The 17,128-nt window shown below is 53.0% G+C and overlaps 7 protein-coding genes and 1 non-coding gene across 8 annotated transcripts; 4 read left to right on the top strand and 4 right to left on the bottom strand.

Annotated features, from left to right (window-relative positions):
• Positions 1–598: 598 nt before the first annotated feature.
• Positions 599–2,150, top strand: SETTUDRAFT_180822 (uncharacterized protein; the record flags this gene model as incomplete). Its single annotated transcript, XM_008031442.1, has 5 exons — positions 599–687; positions 775–1,153; positions 1,239–1,283; positions 1,382–1,933; positions 2,089–2,150. Exons 1-5 carry the CDS (start codon positions 640–642, stop codon positions 2,148–2,150), a joined length of 1,086 nt encoding a protein of 361 aa, XP_008029633.1. The 5' UTR covers positions 599–639.
• Positions 2,151–2,504: 354 nt separating this feature from the next.
• On the bottom strand, positions 2,505–2,576 carry SETTUDRAFT_t56. Its single transcript has one exon. It is a non-coding gene; the product is annotated as a tRNA-Arg (tRNA).
• A 136-nt stretch (positions 2,577–2,712) lies between these two features.
• SETTUDRAFT_180821 (uncharacterized protein) lies at positions 2,713–4,375 on the top strand (the record flags this gene model as incomplete). The annotated part of the gene is made up of 2 exons (XM_008031441.1): positions 2,713–2,883; positions 2,935–4,375. The coding sequence occupies 2 exons, from the start codon at positions 2,713–2,715 to the stop codon at positions 4,354–4,356; spliced, it is 1,593 nt and encodes a 530-aa protein (XP_008029632.1). The 3' UTR covers positions 4,357–4,375.
• Positions 4,376–4,410: 35 nt separating this feature from the next.
• SETTUDRAFT_165031 (uncharacterized protein) lies at positions 4,411–5,335 on the bottom strand. The gene is made up of 4 exons (XM_008031440.1): positions 5,244–5,335; positions 5,177–5,193; positions 4,882–5,087; positions 4,411–4,795 (listed from the first exon to the last, which is right to left on the bottom strand). The coding sequence occupies exons 1-4, from the start codon at positions 5,316–5,318 to the stop codon at positions 4,512–4,514; spliced, it is 582 nt and encodes a 193-aa protein (XP_008029631.1). The 5' UTR covers positions 5,319–5,335; the 3' UTR covers positions 4,411–4,511.
• Positions 5,336–6,467: 1,132 nt separating this feature from the next.
• Positions 6,468–11,337, top strand: SETTUDRAFT_140653 (uncharacterized protein; the record flags this gene model as incomplete). Its single annotated transcript, XM_008031439.1, has 3 exons — positions 6,468–6,852; positions 6,911–10,387; positions 10,448–11,337. 3 exons carry the CDS (start codon positions 6,468–6,470, stop codon positions 11,023–11,025), a joined length of 4,440 nt encoding a protein of 1,479 aa, XP_008029630.1. The 3' UTR covers positions 11,026–11,337.
• Positions 11,338–11,550: 213 nt separating this feature from the next.
• On the bottom strand, positions 11,551–13,277 carry SETTUDRAFT_140650 (uncharacterized protein). The gene is made up of 3 exons (XM_008031438.1): positions 13,146–13,277; positions 12,551–13,095; positions 11,551–12,502 (listed from the first exon to the last, which is right to left on the bottom strand). Exons 1-3 carry the CDS (start codon positions 13,270–13,272, stop codon positions 11,726–11,728), a joined length of 1,449 nt encoding a protein of 482 aa, XP_008029629.1. The 5' UTR covers positions 13,273–13,277; the 3' UTR covers positions 11,551–11,725.
• Positions 13,278–13,569: 292 nt separating this feature from the next.
• Positions 13,570–14,370, top strand: SETTUDRAFT_95599 (uncharacterized protein; the record flags this gene model as incomplete). Its single annotated transcript, XM_008031437.1, has 7 exons — positions 13,570–13,596; positions 13,652–13,692; positions 13,746–13,758; positions 13,820–13,885; positions 13,935–13,977; positions 14,025–14,162; positions 14,213–14,370. The coding sequence occupies 7 exons, from the start codon at positions 13,570–13,572 to the stop codon at positions 14,368–14,370; spliced, it is 486 nt and encodes a 161-aa protein (XP_008029628.1).
• Positions 14,371–14,705: 335 nt separating this feature from the next.
• On the bottom strand, positions 14,706–17,065 carry SETTUDRAFT_96109 (uncharacterized protein; the record flags this gene model as incomplete). The annotated part of the gene is made up of 2 exons (XM_008031436.1): positions 14,706–14,969; positions 15,020–17,065. 2 exons carry the CDS (start codon positions 17,063–17,065, stop codon positions 14,706–14,708), a joined length of 2,310 nt encoding a protein of 769 aa, XP_008029627.1.
• Between the last annotated feature and the right edge of the window lie 63 nt (positions 17,066–17,128).

Below are 17,128 nucleotides of genomic sequence, written 5' to 3'. Positions count from 1 at the left end.
TATATATTAAAGCCTATTGGATCTCACACCAAAATATATCGTGATAATATCTATTTGGTGTGGCTCTATAGCCTCGTTTTTAAGGTAGTTTTGGTGAGGCCGCGCGCGTACTTTGTGGTCGCGCGCACTTTGTGGTGGGGCTAGTTAGTGCATGCCGTGGACTAATTTCAAGCTAGTACAACTTAAAAAAGATGCTAATGTTTTGATTTGGAACAGACTACCAACTCAGCAGAGCTGATAGGTTGTACAAAACACGGCCGTGTAGTATTGTAATAGGCTAGATGCGTAATAAGATCCTAGTAACTACAAGAGCAGAGAGGGTGGTGTTAGTGGTGGTTGATGGGGCAGATCGGTATCGGTATCGGCATCGCCCTCGATTACGTGCCGAGCATGACATCACATCTCTCAGCCTATGTCGCAATACCCTTTCCACATTCAACTCGAACAACGCAAATCATGGCAAGCAGGATTCCGTCGTCGTTGCCACAGCATCAGCTGCATATTCGCAGTATATCTGCCCGAGCTCTCTCTGTTGCTATCCGCCATCACTCAATTCCTCATTCCTCTACACCTAATCTTACTACACAAGCACCTTAATCGCACCTTAATCTTTACTTCAACCCACAGCAAAAGCTCAACATGACTGGTCTTGGCGAAACCGTCCGCAAGGGTGTAAACATGGTGCATGTAAGTGCCTTGATCCAACCCTTTGCACATCTCTAAGCAGACAATGCTCGTCTGCGTATATACCGGAGTAGTAACTAACTGTTGCAGGGCACTGGTGAAGCCATCCGCGGCAGCGCATTGTCTGAAGTCGACAAAGCGAGCGGCGACACAGCGAGCGCAGCCAAGAACCAAGAGATTGCCAACAAGGGAGTGAGCGAATGGGACAGCGGCTACCGTGGTCATCCTACCAGTGCCCATCCTACCAACAACACGTCTACCAACTATGGTTCGCACGGCTCCAACATTGGCAACAAGCTTGACCCTCGCTTCGATTCGGACACAGACCACCGGGGAACAGTGACGGATTCGACCAACGCCGGCCCCCATTCGACCAACGTTGGAAACAAGCTGGATCCCCGCTTTGACTCGGATACAGACCACCGCGCTGATCCTACGTCTGCAGTTGGTGGTACGGGCTACGATGCACGTAGATAGACGAACAGCCTCAACTTGATATCAATATACCCTTTTCTTCGTACCAATTCAGCTTCCGTTCATTGCTGACGTCACAGCTCGTTTGCACACCTCTCTTCCTCCTCGGCAGACTGATGGCACCAGTGAGTTGAGATGCATGCGATAAACAACTTGATATTGAGGCTAGCCATTCGGAAGCGGTTTGATATGTATACACTGATTGTGAGCTGACAATCTGTAGACGAAAAAGACCCTGCCTGGAACCCTTCGCGAGATCTCGATGATACCTGGTACTCGGCACAAGAACACCAACACGGCCCAAATCCGCCTCATGAGCATCGTGGCTCGATAGGCGCTTCGTCTGGACTTGAGGCAGCTAACAAACTGGACCCCGTATTTCCCGTAGGACCTGACGCAGAGTCGATGAAGTATACAGACCATTCAACAATTCACCGTCTCCGTGGCTCAATAAGCGGTGGCTCAGATCTTGAGGCTGCCCAGAAGCTCGATCCTCCTAGCTTATCTGGACGTGTTGATGAGGTCTTAACTCGTGGTCCAGGCTATGATCAGCCTGATCCATCCTACTACCATCCAAAGCCCATGCACCAAAGCAGTCTTCTGAACATGCTCGATCCAGAAATCGAAATTCACCAACCTCAGTCATCAAGCCGTGCGTCCATTGAAACGACATCGCAGTACAGCGATGACCATGGAAAGGAACTACATCAAGGAGCTGACCAACAGGGCCCGGATTCTGAAACAGAGCCAGAACGCCAGCCGCGCCGGCGAAGTCGTAAGTTGTCGAAATGGAAAAGCTTTGTCTTGGATTCCAGTATGCCTATTACCAGACCTAAAGCTGCCCCGAATTCTTGTGGCTCTGAGTGCGCTGCTTGCTGACAGATGTGATATGTAGAGCCCAATGTCCATTTTGCTGCACACAGCGTACAGCCAAGATCGGCGTCGAATCCCCACAAGAGCGACTTGCTGAATATGCTGGATCCAAGGGTTGATAGCAGCGCGTTGAGGGAGTTGAGGAAGAATGAGCCTAGCTGATGATCTTGACGTGGGCCTCTGTGTCTTGACAAGGTCTCATCTTGAGCATGCATTCTGCAACCCCCCGTATCCTAGAAATCAATAAACATCCTGCTTGATGAATTTATTGCCTTGGATTGACAGAGGGGCGCTTGCAAATTACATCTACAGCTGATAGTACTCCCAAACTGTCTTAGCACGTGCAGGCACTACGTCATTTCTGCGCACGATACCCGCAAACCTCCCCACCAAAAATCATGCCGCTACCAGGAAACCTCTAAAACCAAGACGCCAAAAGCTACAGCAAAAAAAGGCAAAAAGAATGCAAAAAACGACACCAGTGGGACTCGAACCCACAATCTTTGCCACCGGAAAGCAACGCCTTACCATTAGGCCATGGTGCCTGCTCTTTCACTGAAGAATGGAGAATTCAAAGGTTGAATGTAATATGTAGCACATGGTATGGAAGCCAGTGGCTGCGACAGGGGCTTTATCCGATACCCGAGCTTGCCAAACAACACCACCAGGCAAGAGCTCCCCATGCTCAACCCACAAACCCCTCACAGCCTAATCGGGTCAATCCTTTCCCACTTCGTATCAGGCGACTCGCTAACTGCTCAAGCGCCCGCCATGCTGTCGGCAAGAGCATCGCGATTCGCATCAACAGCCAATGTCACTCGGTTTGCATCGCGACATGTGACGTCGTCTCAGGTATGTTTGCGCAGAGACCCGAGCATTTGGCAGTATTGACCGCGCTCTCAGCATTTTACGCGCTTCAATTCTTCGACAGCAAGCAGCAGTGAAGAGCAAGGCAACGGTCAAGAACAAGGCAGCAGGGCGCCGCCAATCAGGAAATATGCAAGCAAAGAACCCAACGAGCTCGAAATAGAGGAAGTGCTGCGCCAAGAAAAGAAGCCCGACTATCTCCTCCAAAGCGTTGCGCGCAGCCTGAGAGAACTAGAGGTGCGCGACAATCTGTACATGCCGTACAGAGTGCGCAGACAAGCGTACCCTGTCCCATTGTCAAATAACCCAGTACATGTGAAAAACGCGCACGTCCATGTCGGCAAAAAGAAGATTCCCAGTCTCTGGCTAAGGGATAACTGCCAGTGCGCCGCTTGCATGCATGATGCGACCAAGCAGCGCTTGATTGATACGTTCGCTATTCCCAGGGACATTGCGGTGCAAACGTATTCGTTTGAGGGGGTCGAAGATAGCGAGAGTCATGCGTTGTGGGTGCAATGGACAGATGGGCATTGCAGCAAGTATCCGATACGCTTCTTCAGGGAGGCATTGAAGAAAGAGGGAACCAAGGCCATTCAGCGGATAGGTCTGACGGAGCTCGCACTCTGGGGCAAGTCGGTTGTACACGAGCCGGCTCCATCAGTGCAGTACGGCGATGTCATGAAGGGAGAAATGAAGCAGATGTTGCAGCACCTGCGCAAATACGGATTCTGCTACGTCGACGGGACGCCTTTCGAGGACCCAAACGACACAAAGGTGCTGCTGGAGAAGATTGCTTTTATCCGCGAAACGCATTACGGCGGCTTCTACGACTTCACGGCCGACCTCGCAAGCAAGGATACGGCGTATACGAATATTGCGCTCGAGGCACACACAGACAATACGTACTTTTCTGATCCCGCAGGCCTGCAGGCCCTGCACCTCCTCTCACATACCGAGGGCTTGGGCGGCGCCAGTCTGCTCGTCGATGGCTTCACCGTTGCCCGCAAGCTCTGGAACAAAGACCGCAAAGCCTACAATATCCTGTCGACTGTGAATGTGTACGGACATGCCTCGGGCAACGAGGGCATATCAATTCAGCCGTATCGCGGCTTTCCCGTGCTCGAACACGATGATGCAACGGGCGATCTCCTGCGCGTACGCTGGAACTCTTCGGACCGCGCGTCAATCCAACTCCCCGTCGAGCACGTCGAGATTTGGTATGATGCGGCGCGCCAGTTTGATTCGCTGCTGAAGAAAGAGGAAAACGAGTACTGGGAACAGCTAAAACCAGGTCGCGTCTTGATCTTCGACAACTGGAGAGTGCTGCATGGACGCAGCAGTTTTACGGGTAAGCGGAGAATCTGCGGGGCGTACCTCCATAGGGATGACTGGATTAGCAAGTTCAAGATGGCCGAGTTTGGGCAAGAAGCCATTTTGAAGGGACTGGCTGTAAACTAAAAACATAAAATAAAACCGCCGTATGAGCAAAGGTCAAAAAAGAAGAAACATGTTGATACACTCTGACTTGGCTTGTTTTAACCTATGTACAGCCATGTGACTAGAACAAAAATACGCTCTTCCTTTGGTCTCGGGTTTGGGGGCAGCTTTTTTTTCTATCGGCCTTCCCTAGCGAGTCTCTCCTGCTCCAGCTCCAACTCAGCCTGGCGGTAGTACTTTGCGGTATCGATGCCGTGGTACGGGTGGTGAACCAAGTTTGGCCATGGAATGACGTGGGAAAATGTAGCGGCGTAGCGCGAGTTTCGGTGAGCAACTCCCTGCAAGTACTCTGACATTTCGGATTTCCCATATAGCGGCTCGCCCTTTTTGACCTTGTCCACCATCTCGCGCATATCCATGTCTACCTCGCGCCGGTTCTCGCGCGCGCCATAGAAACGCACTGCCCGTCCGTGTTAGTCAATTATTCGTTTGCAAATAAGCCTCCTCCCCAAGTGTGCCGGCCCCCAAACGTCCCAGGAAACTTACTGCATGACCTCGAGTAGGCAAACATGAAGCAGCCAGTCACACCAACGGCGCCGCTGAGCCGCATGATGGGCGCAAATCCGCCCTTGCCCACCATCGACGGTGACATCTTTTCCCAGTACAGCATCAGACCCGGGCTTAGGGCTCCGAGGGCCGCGCCGTACGCCCAATCCGACGGGCGCGCGTACCGAATTACGCGGGAAATGTGGCTTTTGTGCTAGAATCAGTGCTCCGGTTTCGAATTTGTGTGGTGCAGAGAGAGAGGGAGAGCGAAGAGAGCGAAGAGAGAGCGACATACGGGTCATTGTCGATGAGCTGTGTGCAATTAGCAGTGGGCGGCGGTTGCAAACCAGCAATTGACTCACAGGGTACTCTCCCGTGGGCAGCTTATCCGGCACAACGGCCTGGTGCCTGACTGCGGAGTCGGCGGCGGAAGACATGGTTGCGTTGTTGGGGGGGTGTTTGTCGCAATTGCGGAGCGGGATAGCCCAGATGTTGGGGTGCGAGTGAGGTTGGTACTGGGGCTTGGCATTGCGGGCCGGAGACGTTGCTGCGTTCGGACTGGCCAATCGTGGGGCCCTGAGATGCTGGATACTACGCACGCGGTGGCGTGCAACGTCGGGGTTTGATGGATTAGGATACTGGGAGTTGAGTACATTCGATATTGGTATTGGTGATGGTATGGATTGGGGCAGAGAAGAGAAGGTTTGGATAATTATACTTATCGACAGAGTTGCCGGGTCTGCTGGCTGCGTTCCATTGAAGTGGTATATTCCTATTGCAATACTGACTTTCAACTACCATTTCTTCGTCAATTCTACAGTCAGATAGCAGGCTGTTCTTTTGGGCAGGCTCTAACTAGAGAGTACTTGATTCGTGGCTATCTTGATGGACTTGGCAGACGACATGGCTTGCTTTTTAGAGCAGAATTGATGCGAATATTTGCTTAACAGTTTGCTGATATGGAATCCGGCTAAAAAATAACTCGAATAACTGCACATGTCTCATATTGGACTGGATTTGATTGACCAGGCCGATTGGAATGCAACCTACCATCTTAAGTGACGTATACTCCCGAGCTTCTCAAGGTTGGCTTGTTCTTACAACACGTGAGGTTACCAAATATCCTGCACCCAAAGCTGTGAACCAAATCTGATAGATAACATGGCTATTGCATTTCGTAGGGTTCTCTGTAAAGAATGGTCATCGTGTTGAATGTTCGTCTAGTACCATACAGGCTCGTGTAAGTAGTATGCCCTACCGCTTGTAGTTCCGCCACATCAATGTAAAACCAATCAAAATATTCAAGCAATAACCTACCAAGCATCCTAGAAGATGACGATGAGAAGTTCAACTTGTATCAAGTCTACATAAATCACAGAGGTAGTGGTGGGGCGCATTAGCCCGGCGGCCAGGGTAGGCGGCTAGCTCAGGCGCTGGAGCTTCTGCAACGCCATCGCTCCAGAAACTTTAGTTCTTGGCGCGTCACGACCCATCCCAGACTCTTGTGCATCAACAATGCGCGTGCAGCCCTCGACGTGCGACCAACACCACTCTCCATCGCCGACCGAGCCATGAACGCCGAGCACATGGAGGACGTCAAGCCGACGGGCTTGCCCCCGTCCAATGCCCCTGACGGCGCGTCGCCTGCACATGCGCCCGACTCGTCGAGCCTACACGCCCGCCCAACCGTCGCCGACCTGCACGGCGAGAACCACTTCGCGCAGGTAGCGAGGAAGAATTGGCTGGCCGCGAAAAAGACGCCCAAGGTACGCCCCGACGTGGTCAAGAAGGACCTGTGGGACCATCTCGAAACGGCCCATTTCGCACACTCGTCGCTCTTGATCCTCGAGAACCTGCAGCTGCTCGAGCGATATCTGTGGCCGGGCTTCACAGAGGATGCCTCCAACTACCACCACCTGCTGCTGGCGCTCATGGTAAATGTCAAGCGGAGGGAGAACCTGTCGTCGTGGGGTATGTTGCGCCGCCGCTGCTGCTGGTCGACGAGAAGAGTGCGCTGACCTTTGTACAGAACATTTTTCCAGCAACCCGGCCGGATTCTCGTCCTTTTTCCGCCGCATCCTCTCCATGACGGTGGACCCTTCGCAGCCCAGCAAGATCCGGACACAGCTCATATCCTTTGTCATTGGCGCCTTTCAGTCGCTCGACAGCGGCTTGGTGCGAAAAGAGTGCGCCCCTCTGGTCGGCATATCAATATGGCAGAACCTGCACTCGGAAGCGGTGCGCGAGCAGTACTTTGAGGAACACAGCATGTTGCGCAAGGCTTGGAGGGCCGCATCCAAGCGCTACGACGCTGGAGATGATGCGCTGCAGGCTCGGCTACGGTTCGAGAGGTCGTGGCTCTACACACTCCTTCTCGACTTCATCGACCGGCTATACAACAATAGCAGCAGAGAGGACATGGCCTACTGCGAGCGCTTCATGGAGCTCCTCATAGACCTGCAGAGCCAGCTGCCCACCAGGAGATATGTCAACACACTACTGAAGGACCTGAACATGCTCCCAGCCGTGCGCTTGTCGCCCATGTACGCCGACGAGGACAACGGCCTCTTCCGCGATCTGTTCGACTTGCTCAGCCACTTCACCAACTTCCCCATCGAGGACCAGACTGGCAGGCAATTATCAAAGCTGGAGTACGACCAGCAGCACTACGACCTTTTGTCCAAGCTACAACGAACAGGCTACGCTGCATTCCAAGAGAAGCTCCAGCTCATGGCGCTGGCAAACTACAAGAGCATCGGAAACAGGGAGGAGCTGGACGGACACCTGCGTACATTGAGCGATAGTGAGCTGGTTGAGCTTTGCTCTCCCCTGGGTCTGCGAACCGAGTACCCTGCCACCACCAACCTGGTGCGCGACCGGGCCTTTTACATGGAGACCTTGACAGCGCTTGTCGAACAGCGCCCTACTTTCAAAGACATGGTCCGCGATATGCCTGTCCTACCTACTGAGAAGATTCTCTACGAGAGTGCGTTTTTGCGGAACGAGTCTTACGACGGGTCAAGACCCCTTGCCATTCCAAAGCTCAATCTTCAGTATCTGACCATGGGCGACTTTTTATGGAGGTCATTTATCCTATACCGCGCCGAGTCGTTCTATGGCATTCGGAAAGACATGGAGGACGTAGTAAAGCGCGTAAAGCCCAAAGGCAGAGGTGCCAGCACCAAATTTGGCGGGGTGTCTAAAATGTCACTGCCCATCATGAAGCCTGCCATCGTAGACGTGGCACCGTCAAGGGTTGGAGAGGAGCACCCCGCATATGTTCGAGCAGAGATTATACTTGATGTCAGCCGGCTTCAGCTTCCAGTTCGACGGGATTGGGAACAACTTCGGCCAGACGACGTAGTCTTTCTCCTTGCTGTCGAGGGCAAAGACGACGTGCCCATGCGAAACGGCCACCATGGAGATGCCGCCACCGGAGAAGAGCTCGGTCTGCAGCGGATGAGATGTGCCCAGGTAGTCCAAGTTCTAGACGACAAGGGACGACCTTTGCGAGACCAGGCGCGTGACGATGGCTTTGGGCCGAGGGCACGGCAGCGGCGGCTCCTTGTCAACATTGACGCGAAGCAATACCAGATCGACATGGACCAGACTGCCAAAGGGGCACCCGACGTCTACGAGCAAATCAACCTCATCGTCCGCAGGAGAGGACGGGAGAACAACTTCCTCCCCATTCTCGAGTCAATCAAGCGCCTGACACTTTCTGACATCCCGGCACCATCCTGGCTTCAGGAGGTCTTCCTAGGCTACGGGGATCCTGCATCTGCAACGTACAAACGACTCCCTACCCGATTGAACAAGATCGACTTTCGTGATACCTTTTTGGACTGGGAGCACCTGATTCAGTCCTTTCCCGGCAAGTCCATTGAACCCCATGAAGAGGCGCAGACATCCTTCGGACCTCCATACGTTTTGGAATTTTCTGTTACCGCGGAACCCGAGGTTGCACCACCACGAGCATCGAAAAAGCGGCGTCGCGACCAGGTTGAGGCTGCGCGGCCTGTGCAGGAGTCCATTCACATATCCTCGTACAAGCCACCAAACATGGGCCCCTACCCTGCAGATGCACCAAAGCTGAACAGGGTCCGCTTCACACCTGCACAGGTCGATGCAATCACTTCGGGAACCCAGCCGGGGTTAACAGTGGTGCTCGGACCCCCAGGCACCGGCAAGACGGACGTGGCGACCCAGATTATATCCAATTTATATCACAACTTTCCGGATCAGCGGACCTTGCTTATTGCGCATAGCAACCAGGCGCTTAACCAGCTATTCCAGAAGATTGTGGCGCTTGACATTGATGAGCGCCATCTTTTACGATTAGGTCATGGTGAAGAGGATCTCGAGACGGATGCTAGCTACAGCAAGCACGGCAGAGTAGAGTCATTCCTTGAGAGAGGACAGTACTACTTGTCAGAGGTCGATCGCCTTGCCAAGAACTTTGGTGCGCCTGGTGCCCATGGGAGCTCATGCGAGACTGCTGATTACTTCAACCTTGTCTATGTGAAGCCAGCGTGGACGCAATACTGGGATAGTATCACGTCTGAAGATACAAGTGTTGATCAAATCATCACCGAGTTTCCATTCAAAGACTACTTTTCAAATGCGCCACAGCCTCTGTTCCCTTCCGCGGCAGACCGCGAAGAGATTCTTGACATTGCGCAAGGCTGCTATCGCCATGTGCAGAAGATCTTTGCAGAGCTCGAGGACATTCGTCCGTTTGAGCTTTTGCGAAACCCGCGAGACAAGGCAAACTACCTGCTCGTCAAGGAGGCCCGCATCATCGCAATGACATCGACACATGCGGCCATGCGAAGACAAGAAATTGCATCGCTAGGCTTCCATTACGACAACGTCATCATGGAAGAAGCTGCTCAAATCACCGAGATTGAGAACTTCATCCCGCTTGCACTGCAGAATCCGCAGAACAGCGAACTTCCCTTACAACGCATCGTCCTCTGCGGTGACCACCTCCAGAACTCGCCCGTCATCCAGAACCTTGCATTCCGCCAGTATGCCAACCTGGAACAATCGCTCTTCCAACGGCTTGTCCGCCTGGGTGTACCGACCATCATGCTCGACCAGCAAGGTCGTGCACGCCCGTCCATTGCCGAGCTCTACAAATGGCGGTACCCGTCGCTCTCCAATCTGCCGTCTGTCATGTCGAACCCTGAATTCCAACTCGCCAACCCGGGCTTCAAGCACGAGTACCAATTCATCGATGTGCAGGACTACAAGGGTAAAGGAGAAGAGCAGCCTACGCCTCACTGGATGATCAATCTGGGTGAAGCCGAGTACGCAGTCGCCTTGTACATGTACATGCGACTTCTTGGATACCCAGCCAACAAGATCTCTATTCTGACCACGTACGCTGGGCAGAAGAGCTTGATCAATGACGTCCTAGGCCACAAGTGTAAGAACAACCCGCTATTCGGGCGCCCAAGGATAGTAGCTACCGTGGACAAGTACCAGGGCGAGCAGAACGACTGTAAGTTTCCCCCCTTTTCTCTTCTCCCACCCACCACCAGCATCACTAACACCACCCCAGACATCATCCTCTCGCTTGTCCGCACCCGCTCAATAGGCTACCTGCGCTCCATCCGGCGTCTCACGGTAGCGCTGTCCCGCGCACGCCTCGGCCTCTACATCCTGGGCCGGCGCTCCGTCTTCGAATCCGTCTTCGAGCTCAAACCCGCCTTTGACATTCTACTCCAGCGCCCGGACAAACTGCACCTCGTCACGGACGAACTGTTCCCCCACACCCAGCGCACAATCGCCGACTCGCAGCCCACCGCCGACCCCGTCCCCGGCGAAGCCGAAATGCACGACGTAGAACACCTCGGCAAATACGTGTATGAAATGACCAAAGCGAAAATCGAGGCTCTCAAGGCAAATGCCGGTGTCTTGCCGCTTGCATCGCACCAGCAGAGTAACGGACTGGAAGCGGATGCCGGTGTGAATGGCGCGAATAAGAACATGGATCTTGTTAATGCGCCTGAAGACGACGCCGACGACGACGACGACGACGATGCCGACGACGATAGGCCTGAGAACGTGCTTATCCCCGAGGAAGCGGCTGATGCATTTGATGCTCAGGCTCGGGATGATGATGACGCTGAGGAGTAGACACTATTATTTGTTTGATCGAGCCATCGACTCTCTATATGTCTGTGCGTGTCTAAACCATTGTGTGCACACGGGGATTGGTATATACTATACTATACTATACTACAGGCATTTGTATAGGCGTCTGTATAGGTGTCTGTATGTGTGAGTGTGGACGGTGTAAGTGTTTTTGTTCCAAAGTCTAGATAGAAAAAACCTATGAATTGTGGGGGCGTGGTTGGGGCGCGTCGGAGCATATGTGTACTCTCTCTCTTTCTCTCTCTTTTCTTTTACTGGTTTTTTCATTTTTGCATGCATCAGAATGGCGTAAAGAAATGGGGGGTTTTATCTCTCTTTTTTTTGCTTTGATTAATATGATCCAACACGAATGGCTTCTACTATGCTTCACTCTGTCTCTATTTACTCTCGCGTGGAGACTTGGTCTTCTTGGCCATGGAACAAGAAGTTGTCTTTGCAGGATGCCGAGATACTTACGCCGTGCTACTTGTTTCTAGTTTGAACTCTGTGTGTGTGTATGTGTATGTACGACTAAGTAGTGCTACAGCTACAAATGGCTACTCTAAGTAGTTCCCACCCCCCAGGAAGAAAGAATAAGATTGAAGAAACGCCTGCATGACCATGATACTGCTTCATCTATGTACATATAGAAACATGCCACCCATCCAAAAGGAAAAGAAAAACGTACATTCAAATTACAACACTACCTCGCCCTCGCACTCTCTCTATTCTCCTTCTTCTTGCGCAAATAGGCGCTAATCTGCTCGACATGGCTCACGAAAAAACACCGATTGGCATCGTTCTGCCAGACGAGGACGCCCAGCGCACTAGCATAGCCGAGGACATCTCTGTACTCGGCATCGGAATTGAATTCACGCATGAGGTAACCGGTTGTGGTTTCCACGCGCTCGCCCTCGTATTCCCAGAGACGGATCTGGTCCATGACGGTAGGCGGGATGTAAGGGACGGTTTTCTGCATCTGGGGGTGGGCGTACGTCGTGAGGTAGGAGATGATTTGGGCCGAGGTGATGCCTGCTTGGACGGCTTTGTGGACGGATTCCTTTGTGAGTTTTCCCGAGACGAGGTTGGGGAAGCGGTGTTGGAGTTTTGTGAAGAGGGAGAGGATGGCGATTTGGATGAGGCTGTTTGTGTAGGCGTAGAGGCGGTAGTTTGTTTCGATGATGATGAAGCCTTTGTTTGCGGCTGTGGGAGGGCCGACGGAGTTGGGTTTGGCTTGCGCAATGTCGTTGGATGAGGCTGACATGGCGCTGCCAGAGTCCGATGTGAGGGTTGTGGCTAGGCGTGTGGGGTAAAAGGTGCGGGCATTCCTGTCGGAGCGGTAGACAAGGCCCATTGCGGAGAGATCCTCGAGCATTTGGAGTTGGGTGGCCGAGAGCGTGGAAGTGGAATAGTCTTGGCCCAGTTCAAGCGAGCCAAGCATGAAGAGGAAGGAGAGGACTTCTGTTTCTGACATGCCGAGCTTGGTGGTGTTAGCATCTCCTTTGACAGGCTCAGTTGATATACATACCTCGTTCGTCATCTTCAGATAGACAATCAGCAGACTCCAGACCTGCGCATTCGTCTCCTGCAGTACAAACGAGAAGCCATCCTTTGTGATTCTCGGGCTGCCATGGATGGTGCGCACCAAATCTCCCGTATGCAGCAGCTTCTTGGTACCGGGGCCCACCTCCGCTCTGGAAATGCTGTCTTTGCTGAGGCCAGCCGCACCACTGACAAGATAGTACAAGATGCCCTCCCACTGCGCCCTCGAGTATTCATCCAGGAACTCTATGCTGACTCGCTTTCCACTCTCTTCTTTGGTTGCGGGCACGCCAAACGAGCGGTGGGTGCCTGATCCTTCGATGGCGTTCCGCAGGCTGCGCTGGAAGCCTTGATTCAGTGTCCACGACAGCGTGCCGTCGTCTTGTCGGGCCGAGGAGACGATGTGCAGACGGTCCAGGGTGAAGGTCGCCTGCTCTTTCTCCTTGCGCGCAGCAGGCTTGAACCAGGCGTCGAGGTCGGCGGCGGGGAACGACGTGGGCATGTACAGCATAGCCATGACTATCGACTTGGCTGCGATTGTTGTTAGCTAAGCACATACAACGAGAATGGTCGCTGCGTACCAAGATGCGGCAGCATGCAGCGGAAGACGGCGAGGACCGTCGAGGGCTGTTCATACAGCTTCTTGTGCGTGGCCAGCGGCAGACCCTCGAGGTATTCGAGCGCCTGGGCCGAAGACGAGGTCGACATGGTGGAGGGAAGTGGTGGACAAGGTACCGCCGTTTTACCGGGGTGTTACCATATTCGAATCGCAAGACTGCAGCGAGCGTGTGCGAAGGACGCGTGTGTCGCGCCGTCTTCAGCGGGTGACAGGGCGAAGGTGAGTTGCAAGACTGCGAGGAAGGAAAGTCGAGGTGACGCGCCGAGAGAGCGGAAACATGATCCCCCACAATTCCGCCCCACCCCTGTCTAGCTGCCGACGTCAAACTGCCGGGGCGGGACCAACGACATGTCTCCTTCGCACGGCGACAGGCGGGCATTGCAACCATGTCGGCGCTCAAGTTTGTGAGATCAGTGAGTATAGCGGTGGAAACTGGAGCCGTGACAAGGCCATTGACCAGCATCAAAGGTCTGGGAATCGTTCCGCGCCAACTCAGGCCTGGAGCCAAGGTACATCCCACGTGAAGACAGCAACTTGACAAGTTTGATCTGACTACTCCAAGGCTTCTGGACGGTGTAGGTTTCCTCTTGCGCGGAATCGTGTTGAATATAGCAACTCACTCAATTCCCCGAGTAGCTTCGAGTGACCTCGGCTGTCCCGGGTCGCGTCAAGTTTGAGCTGGATATACAAAAGGAGCATACGGTAGGTATCATGTCTCTGCACTTTGATTTCTCTAATCGCATGACTGTAGAACCGGCTCAATATCTTACATGGCGGAACAATCGCCAGCATGGGTACATTCCTTCTCCCCACTGCACTCATTCTCTCTAACAAATTTTAGTCGACCTCGGTGGTTCCCTAGCCGTAGCATCCCGCGGCCTCTTTGCCACAGGAGTCTCCACAGACCTCAATGTCACCTATCTCTCCTCTGGTGGCAAGATTGGAGACTTGGTCAAGGCCGAAGTATCATGTGACAAATGTATGCCCTTTGCCATCCATTCAAGTCCAACGTCTCACTGATGGTCACAGTCGGTAAAACCTTGGCCTATACTTCAATCAGTTTCAGCAACAGCAAAGGCGAGATCTTTGCCCGGGGAAGCCATACCAAGTATGTCGCCTTGGCTTGGAAGGATCCAAACAACATTGTTGAAGAGCTGTCACCTAAGCCAGATGAGAAGAAGGAGTAGATGTACCGTTTTTTTAAGACTTATTAAGATTACATTATGCCGAGTCACATGCTATGGATACACGCTTCCCTCTTATTCACTGAAGCGCCCTTTGCCCCCATCCTCCCATATCAGCACTCATTGCAGCAACTGGAGAGTCGAAACCTCAAGCCCACAAAGCGCATAGCAATGAATACACCTAACCCTCATTGCCAAGTTGATTGCTACACCCCACTTTGAGAAATCCACATTGCCTTGCATCAATCCTTGTGTGTTGTCGCCTTATTGCTGTCTCGTTGATCATCCAGAGTGGAACCGTCGTTTACTCTTTACGTCTTCGTCGAACACCACCGCATCTACGAGTTATCCGAACATATCTCTTGGTTCTGCTCAGACGTCTCGTTTTGTTTCGTCTCATCAGACTTGTTTCGTCCTTTGACCTTGACAAGATTGGCGAAGCTACTCTTGCGCGGCGTCAGTTTCCTGATAGCTCGTCCAAAGGCACCACCTCCCATGCCTAAAGCATTGGTGCCGTCTCCTTGCTTGAGACCGGTCTTTGGCGAGAGATCAGATGGGCTGCTAAGCAGCTTGTGATCCTTCCGGTACTTGTATTCGAATTCCTACGCTCAATCAATTAGCAGAATACTGACAGAAAAGACGCATTGCATACCCAGAGACTATCTATTGCCTGATCAGTAGTGCATAGATCACGCAGCTGCGCAAATATGTAACATATCGCAAGCTTCTCTTGGTCAAGCTTATACTCGCTCAATTGAGTCGACACTTCATGGTCCGTATGCATCTTCAGCTCCGCATTCATCGCCTCAGTACGCCATTGATCGTATCGCGACTGGAATCGACCAGCCCAATACAGCGGTGGCATATAGTCCTTGACCTGAAAAACACTCATGTCAGCATCTTCTGCTACTTCTTGCTCTTGCATATCCCCTGAAGGCTCCGATGGCGTTTCATATAAAGAGCCCATCATTTCACCTAGTTCAGGGGACGCTATTCGAGGACTAGCCATCTTTGGCACCGAAGGGAATGCTGCAAGGCTAATAGTTGACTCGGTCTGCGTCTCGCATGGCGAAGGAATCTGGCAGGCCTGGGCGAGAACCTTGGTGTCATTGTGACTCGCTCCTTCATCAGTCTCTTCAGAACCGGACTGGCAAGAGGTTGCATCTGATACAACCCTGCCAGGGCGAGGCGTAGTGGGCATGCCTGAATCCATACGTGGTCGCGGCGTCTGGTCCGGCAGAGGCGATTTTCTAGTCTGGATTGGTGGGAGAAGCACTGGCGGCGCGGCCTCCAACTTGGATCCAAAGTTGTGGAGGGAGTTATAGCGCGGGAGTTTGCTCACCTCGTGAGTTGCCACTGCCAGCGCGGGAGACGGCCGCCAAACGCCCCCCAATCCATTTGGTGTGCCTAACGTTTTCCTCTGCATGTGAAGTTCTGTATGTGACCGCGTAAGAGTGGGCCTTTTGGAATCAGTCTCTGTAGACTTGGGGGCCGGCAGTGTGTCCACAAAGGGAGATTGGAGGATTGGGCCGGGTTTTGTCACCGAATGTTTCGGGGATTTTGGTGTAGCTGGTCCCTCTGGCTGAATCCGCTTTACAGTGACCGGCGTTTGCGGAGCAAAATACAAGCTTGATGGTCTCCTTGCGGTTTGCGGGGTCGCAAAACTTGTATTCCTGCTCGGCACAGTTGAAGTGCTCGGGCAGAAAGACCGCCTACTGTATAACGTTGGTGGCATGGCGAGTGACTCGCGCTTCAGTGGTCTTTCTTGAATTTGCGAGTACCTATTCACAACGTGCCTGTGAACGGGTATGTTTTCTTGCAAGACTGCCCCCTGAACTTTTTGGTATACGATAGGTCTCTTAGATCCGGGCCGTCTTGGAGCCATGAACCCTGCCGACTGCGACGCATGAGGTCCCTTGACAAAATTCGGGGTAGTACGTGACCGCAACGCCTGCGGGTTCTTTGCAGGTGAGCCGTTGCTGGTGGCGAACGTGTGAGCTGATGTAATGTGCTTCATTTGCTGTGATGTGTTGTAGGACGCATGATGTTGAAGATATCGACGAGGACTAGCGCAACGACGTTCAGACAGCGGAGGACTCGGTGTGGGAATTTTTGAAAGTACCGACTCGATTGCGGGCTGAGAAATTGTTGTGAGGGAGGGAAACATGACAGCGCCCTCAATGTCTGTGGCGAACGTATTGGACTCTGTCTTGGCGGGAAGAGGGATGAAGCTCGTCGTGCACGAGCGAGAAAGCGGCTTGCGAGCAATATGAGCATCGGCAATTTTGGGCGAGGCATTGATATCCGCTTGCTTTGTTGAGTCTCCTGCCGAGTCGCCCACAGGCCCGGGCGAAATGGGTTCACGCACCGATGGGATCAGAGCGTCGCATGCGGAGGCAGCAGAAGTAATATCGGTCGCAGAGGGCTCGGTGACAGCCAGTGAGGGCACCCTGGCCTGGCTGCGTCCTGGGGTGATTTTGCGCTGCGAGAGAGGACTCGAAATGAAAGCCAGTCCATGGCTAAGCTTTCTTCGAAACTTGCTGGCGCCATTCTCATGTGGCTCCACTCTCGTCAACTGCTGAGGTGCTGGTTTGTCCCTCCAGCCTACCATTGCTGCTGGTCTTTCTCCGCCAGGGTGCGCCGTCTCCCACTGAGCTCGTATCTGCTGGAATCTCTGTCTATCTGGGTATGTCAGCATGGCTGTAGCGTGGCACGAGGCGTGTGTAGAGAAGAAGCACTTGCCTTTGCCGATCGATATGTC

This window comes from Exserohilum turcica (assembly GCF_000359705.1).
Source record: "Exserohilum turcica Et28A unplaced genomic scaffold SETTUscaffold_6, whole genome shotgun sequence".
Lineage (NCBI taxonomy): Eukaryota > Fungi > Ascomycota > Dothideomycetes > Pleosporales > Pleosporaceae > Exserohilum > Exserohilum turcicum.
Note: the sequence above shows the minus strand (reverse complement) of the source record. Positions and strands in the feature narration are given on the sequence as shown.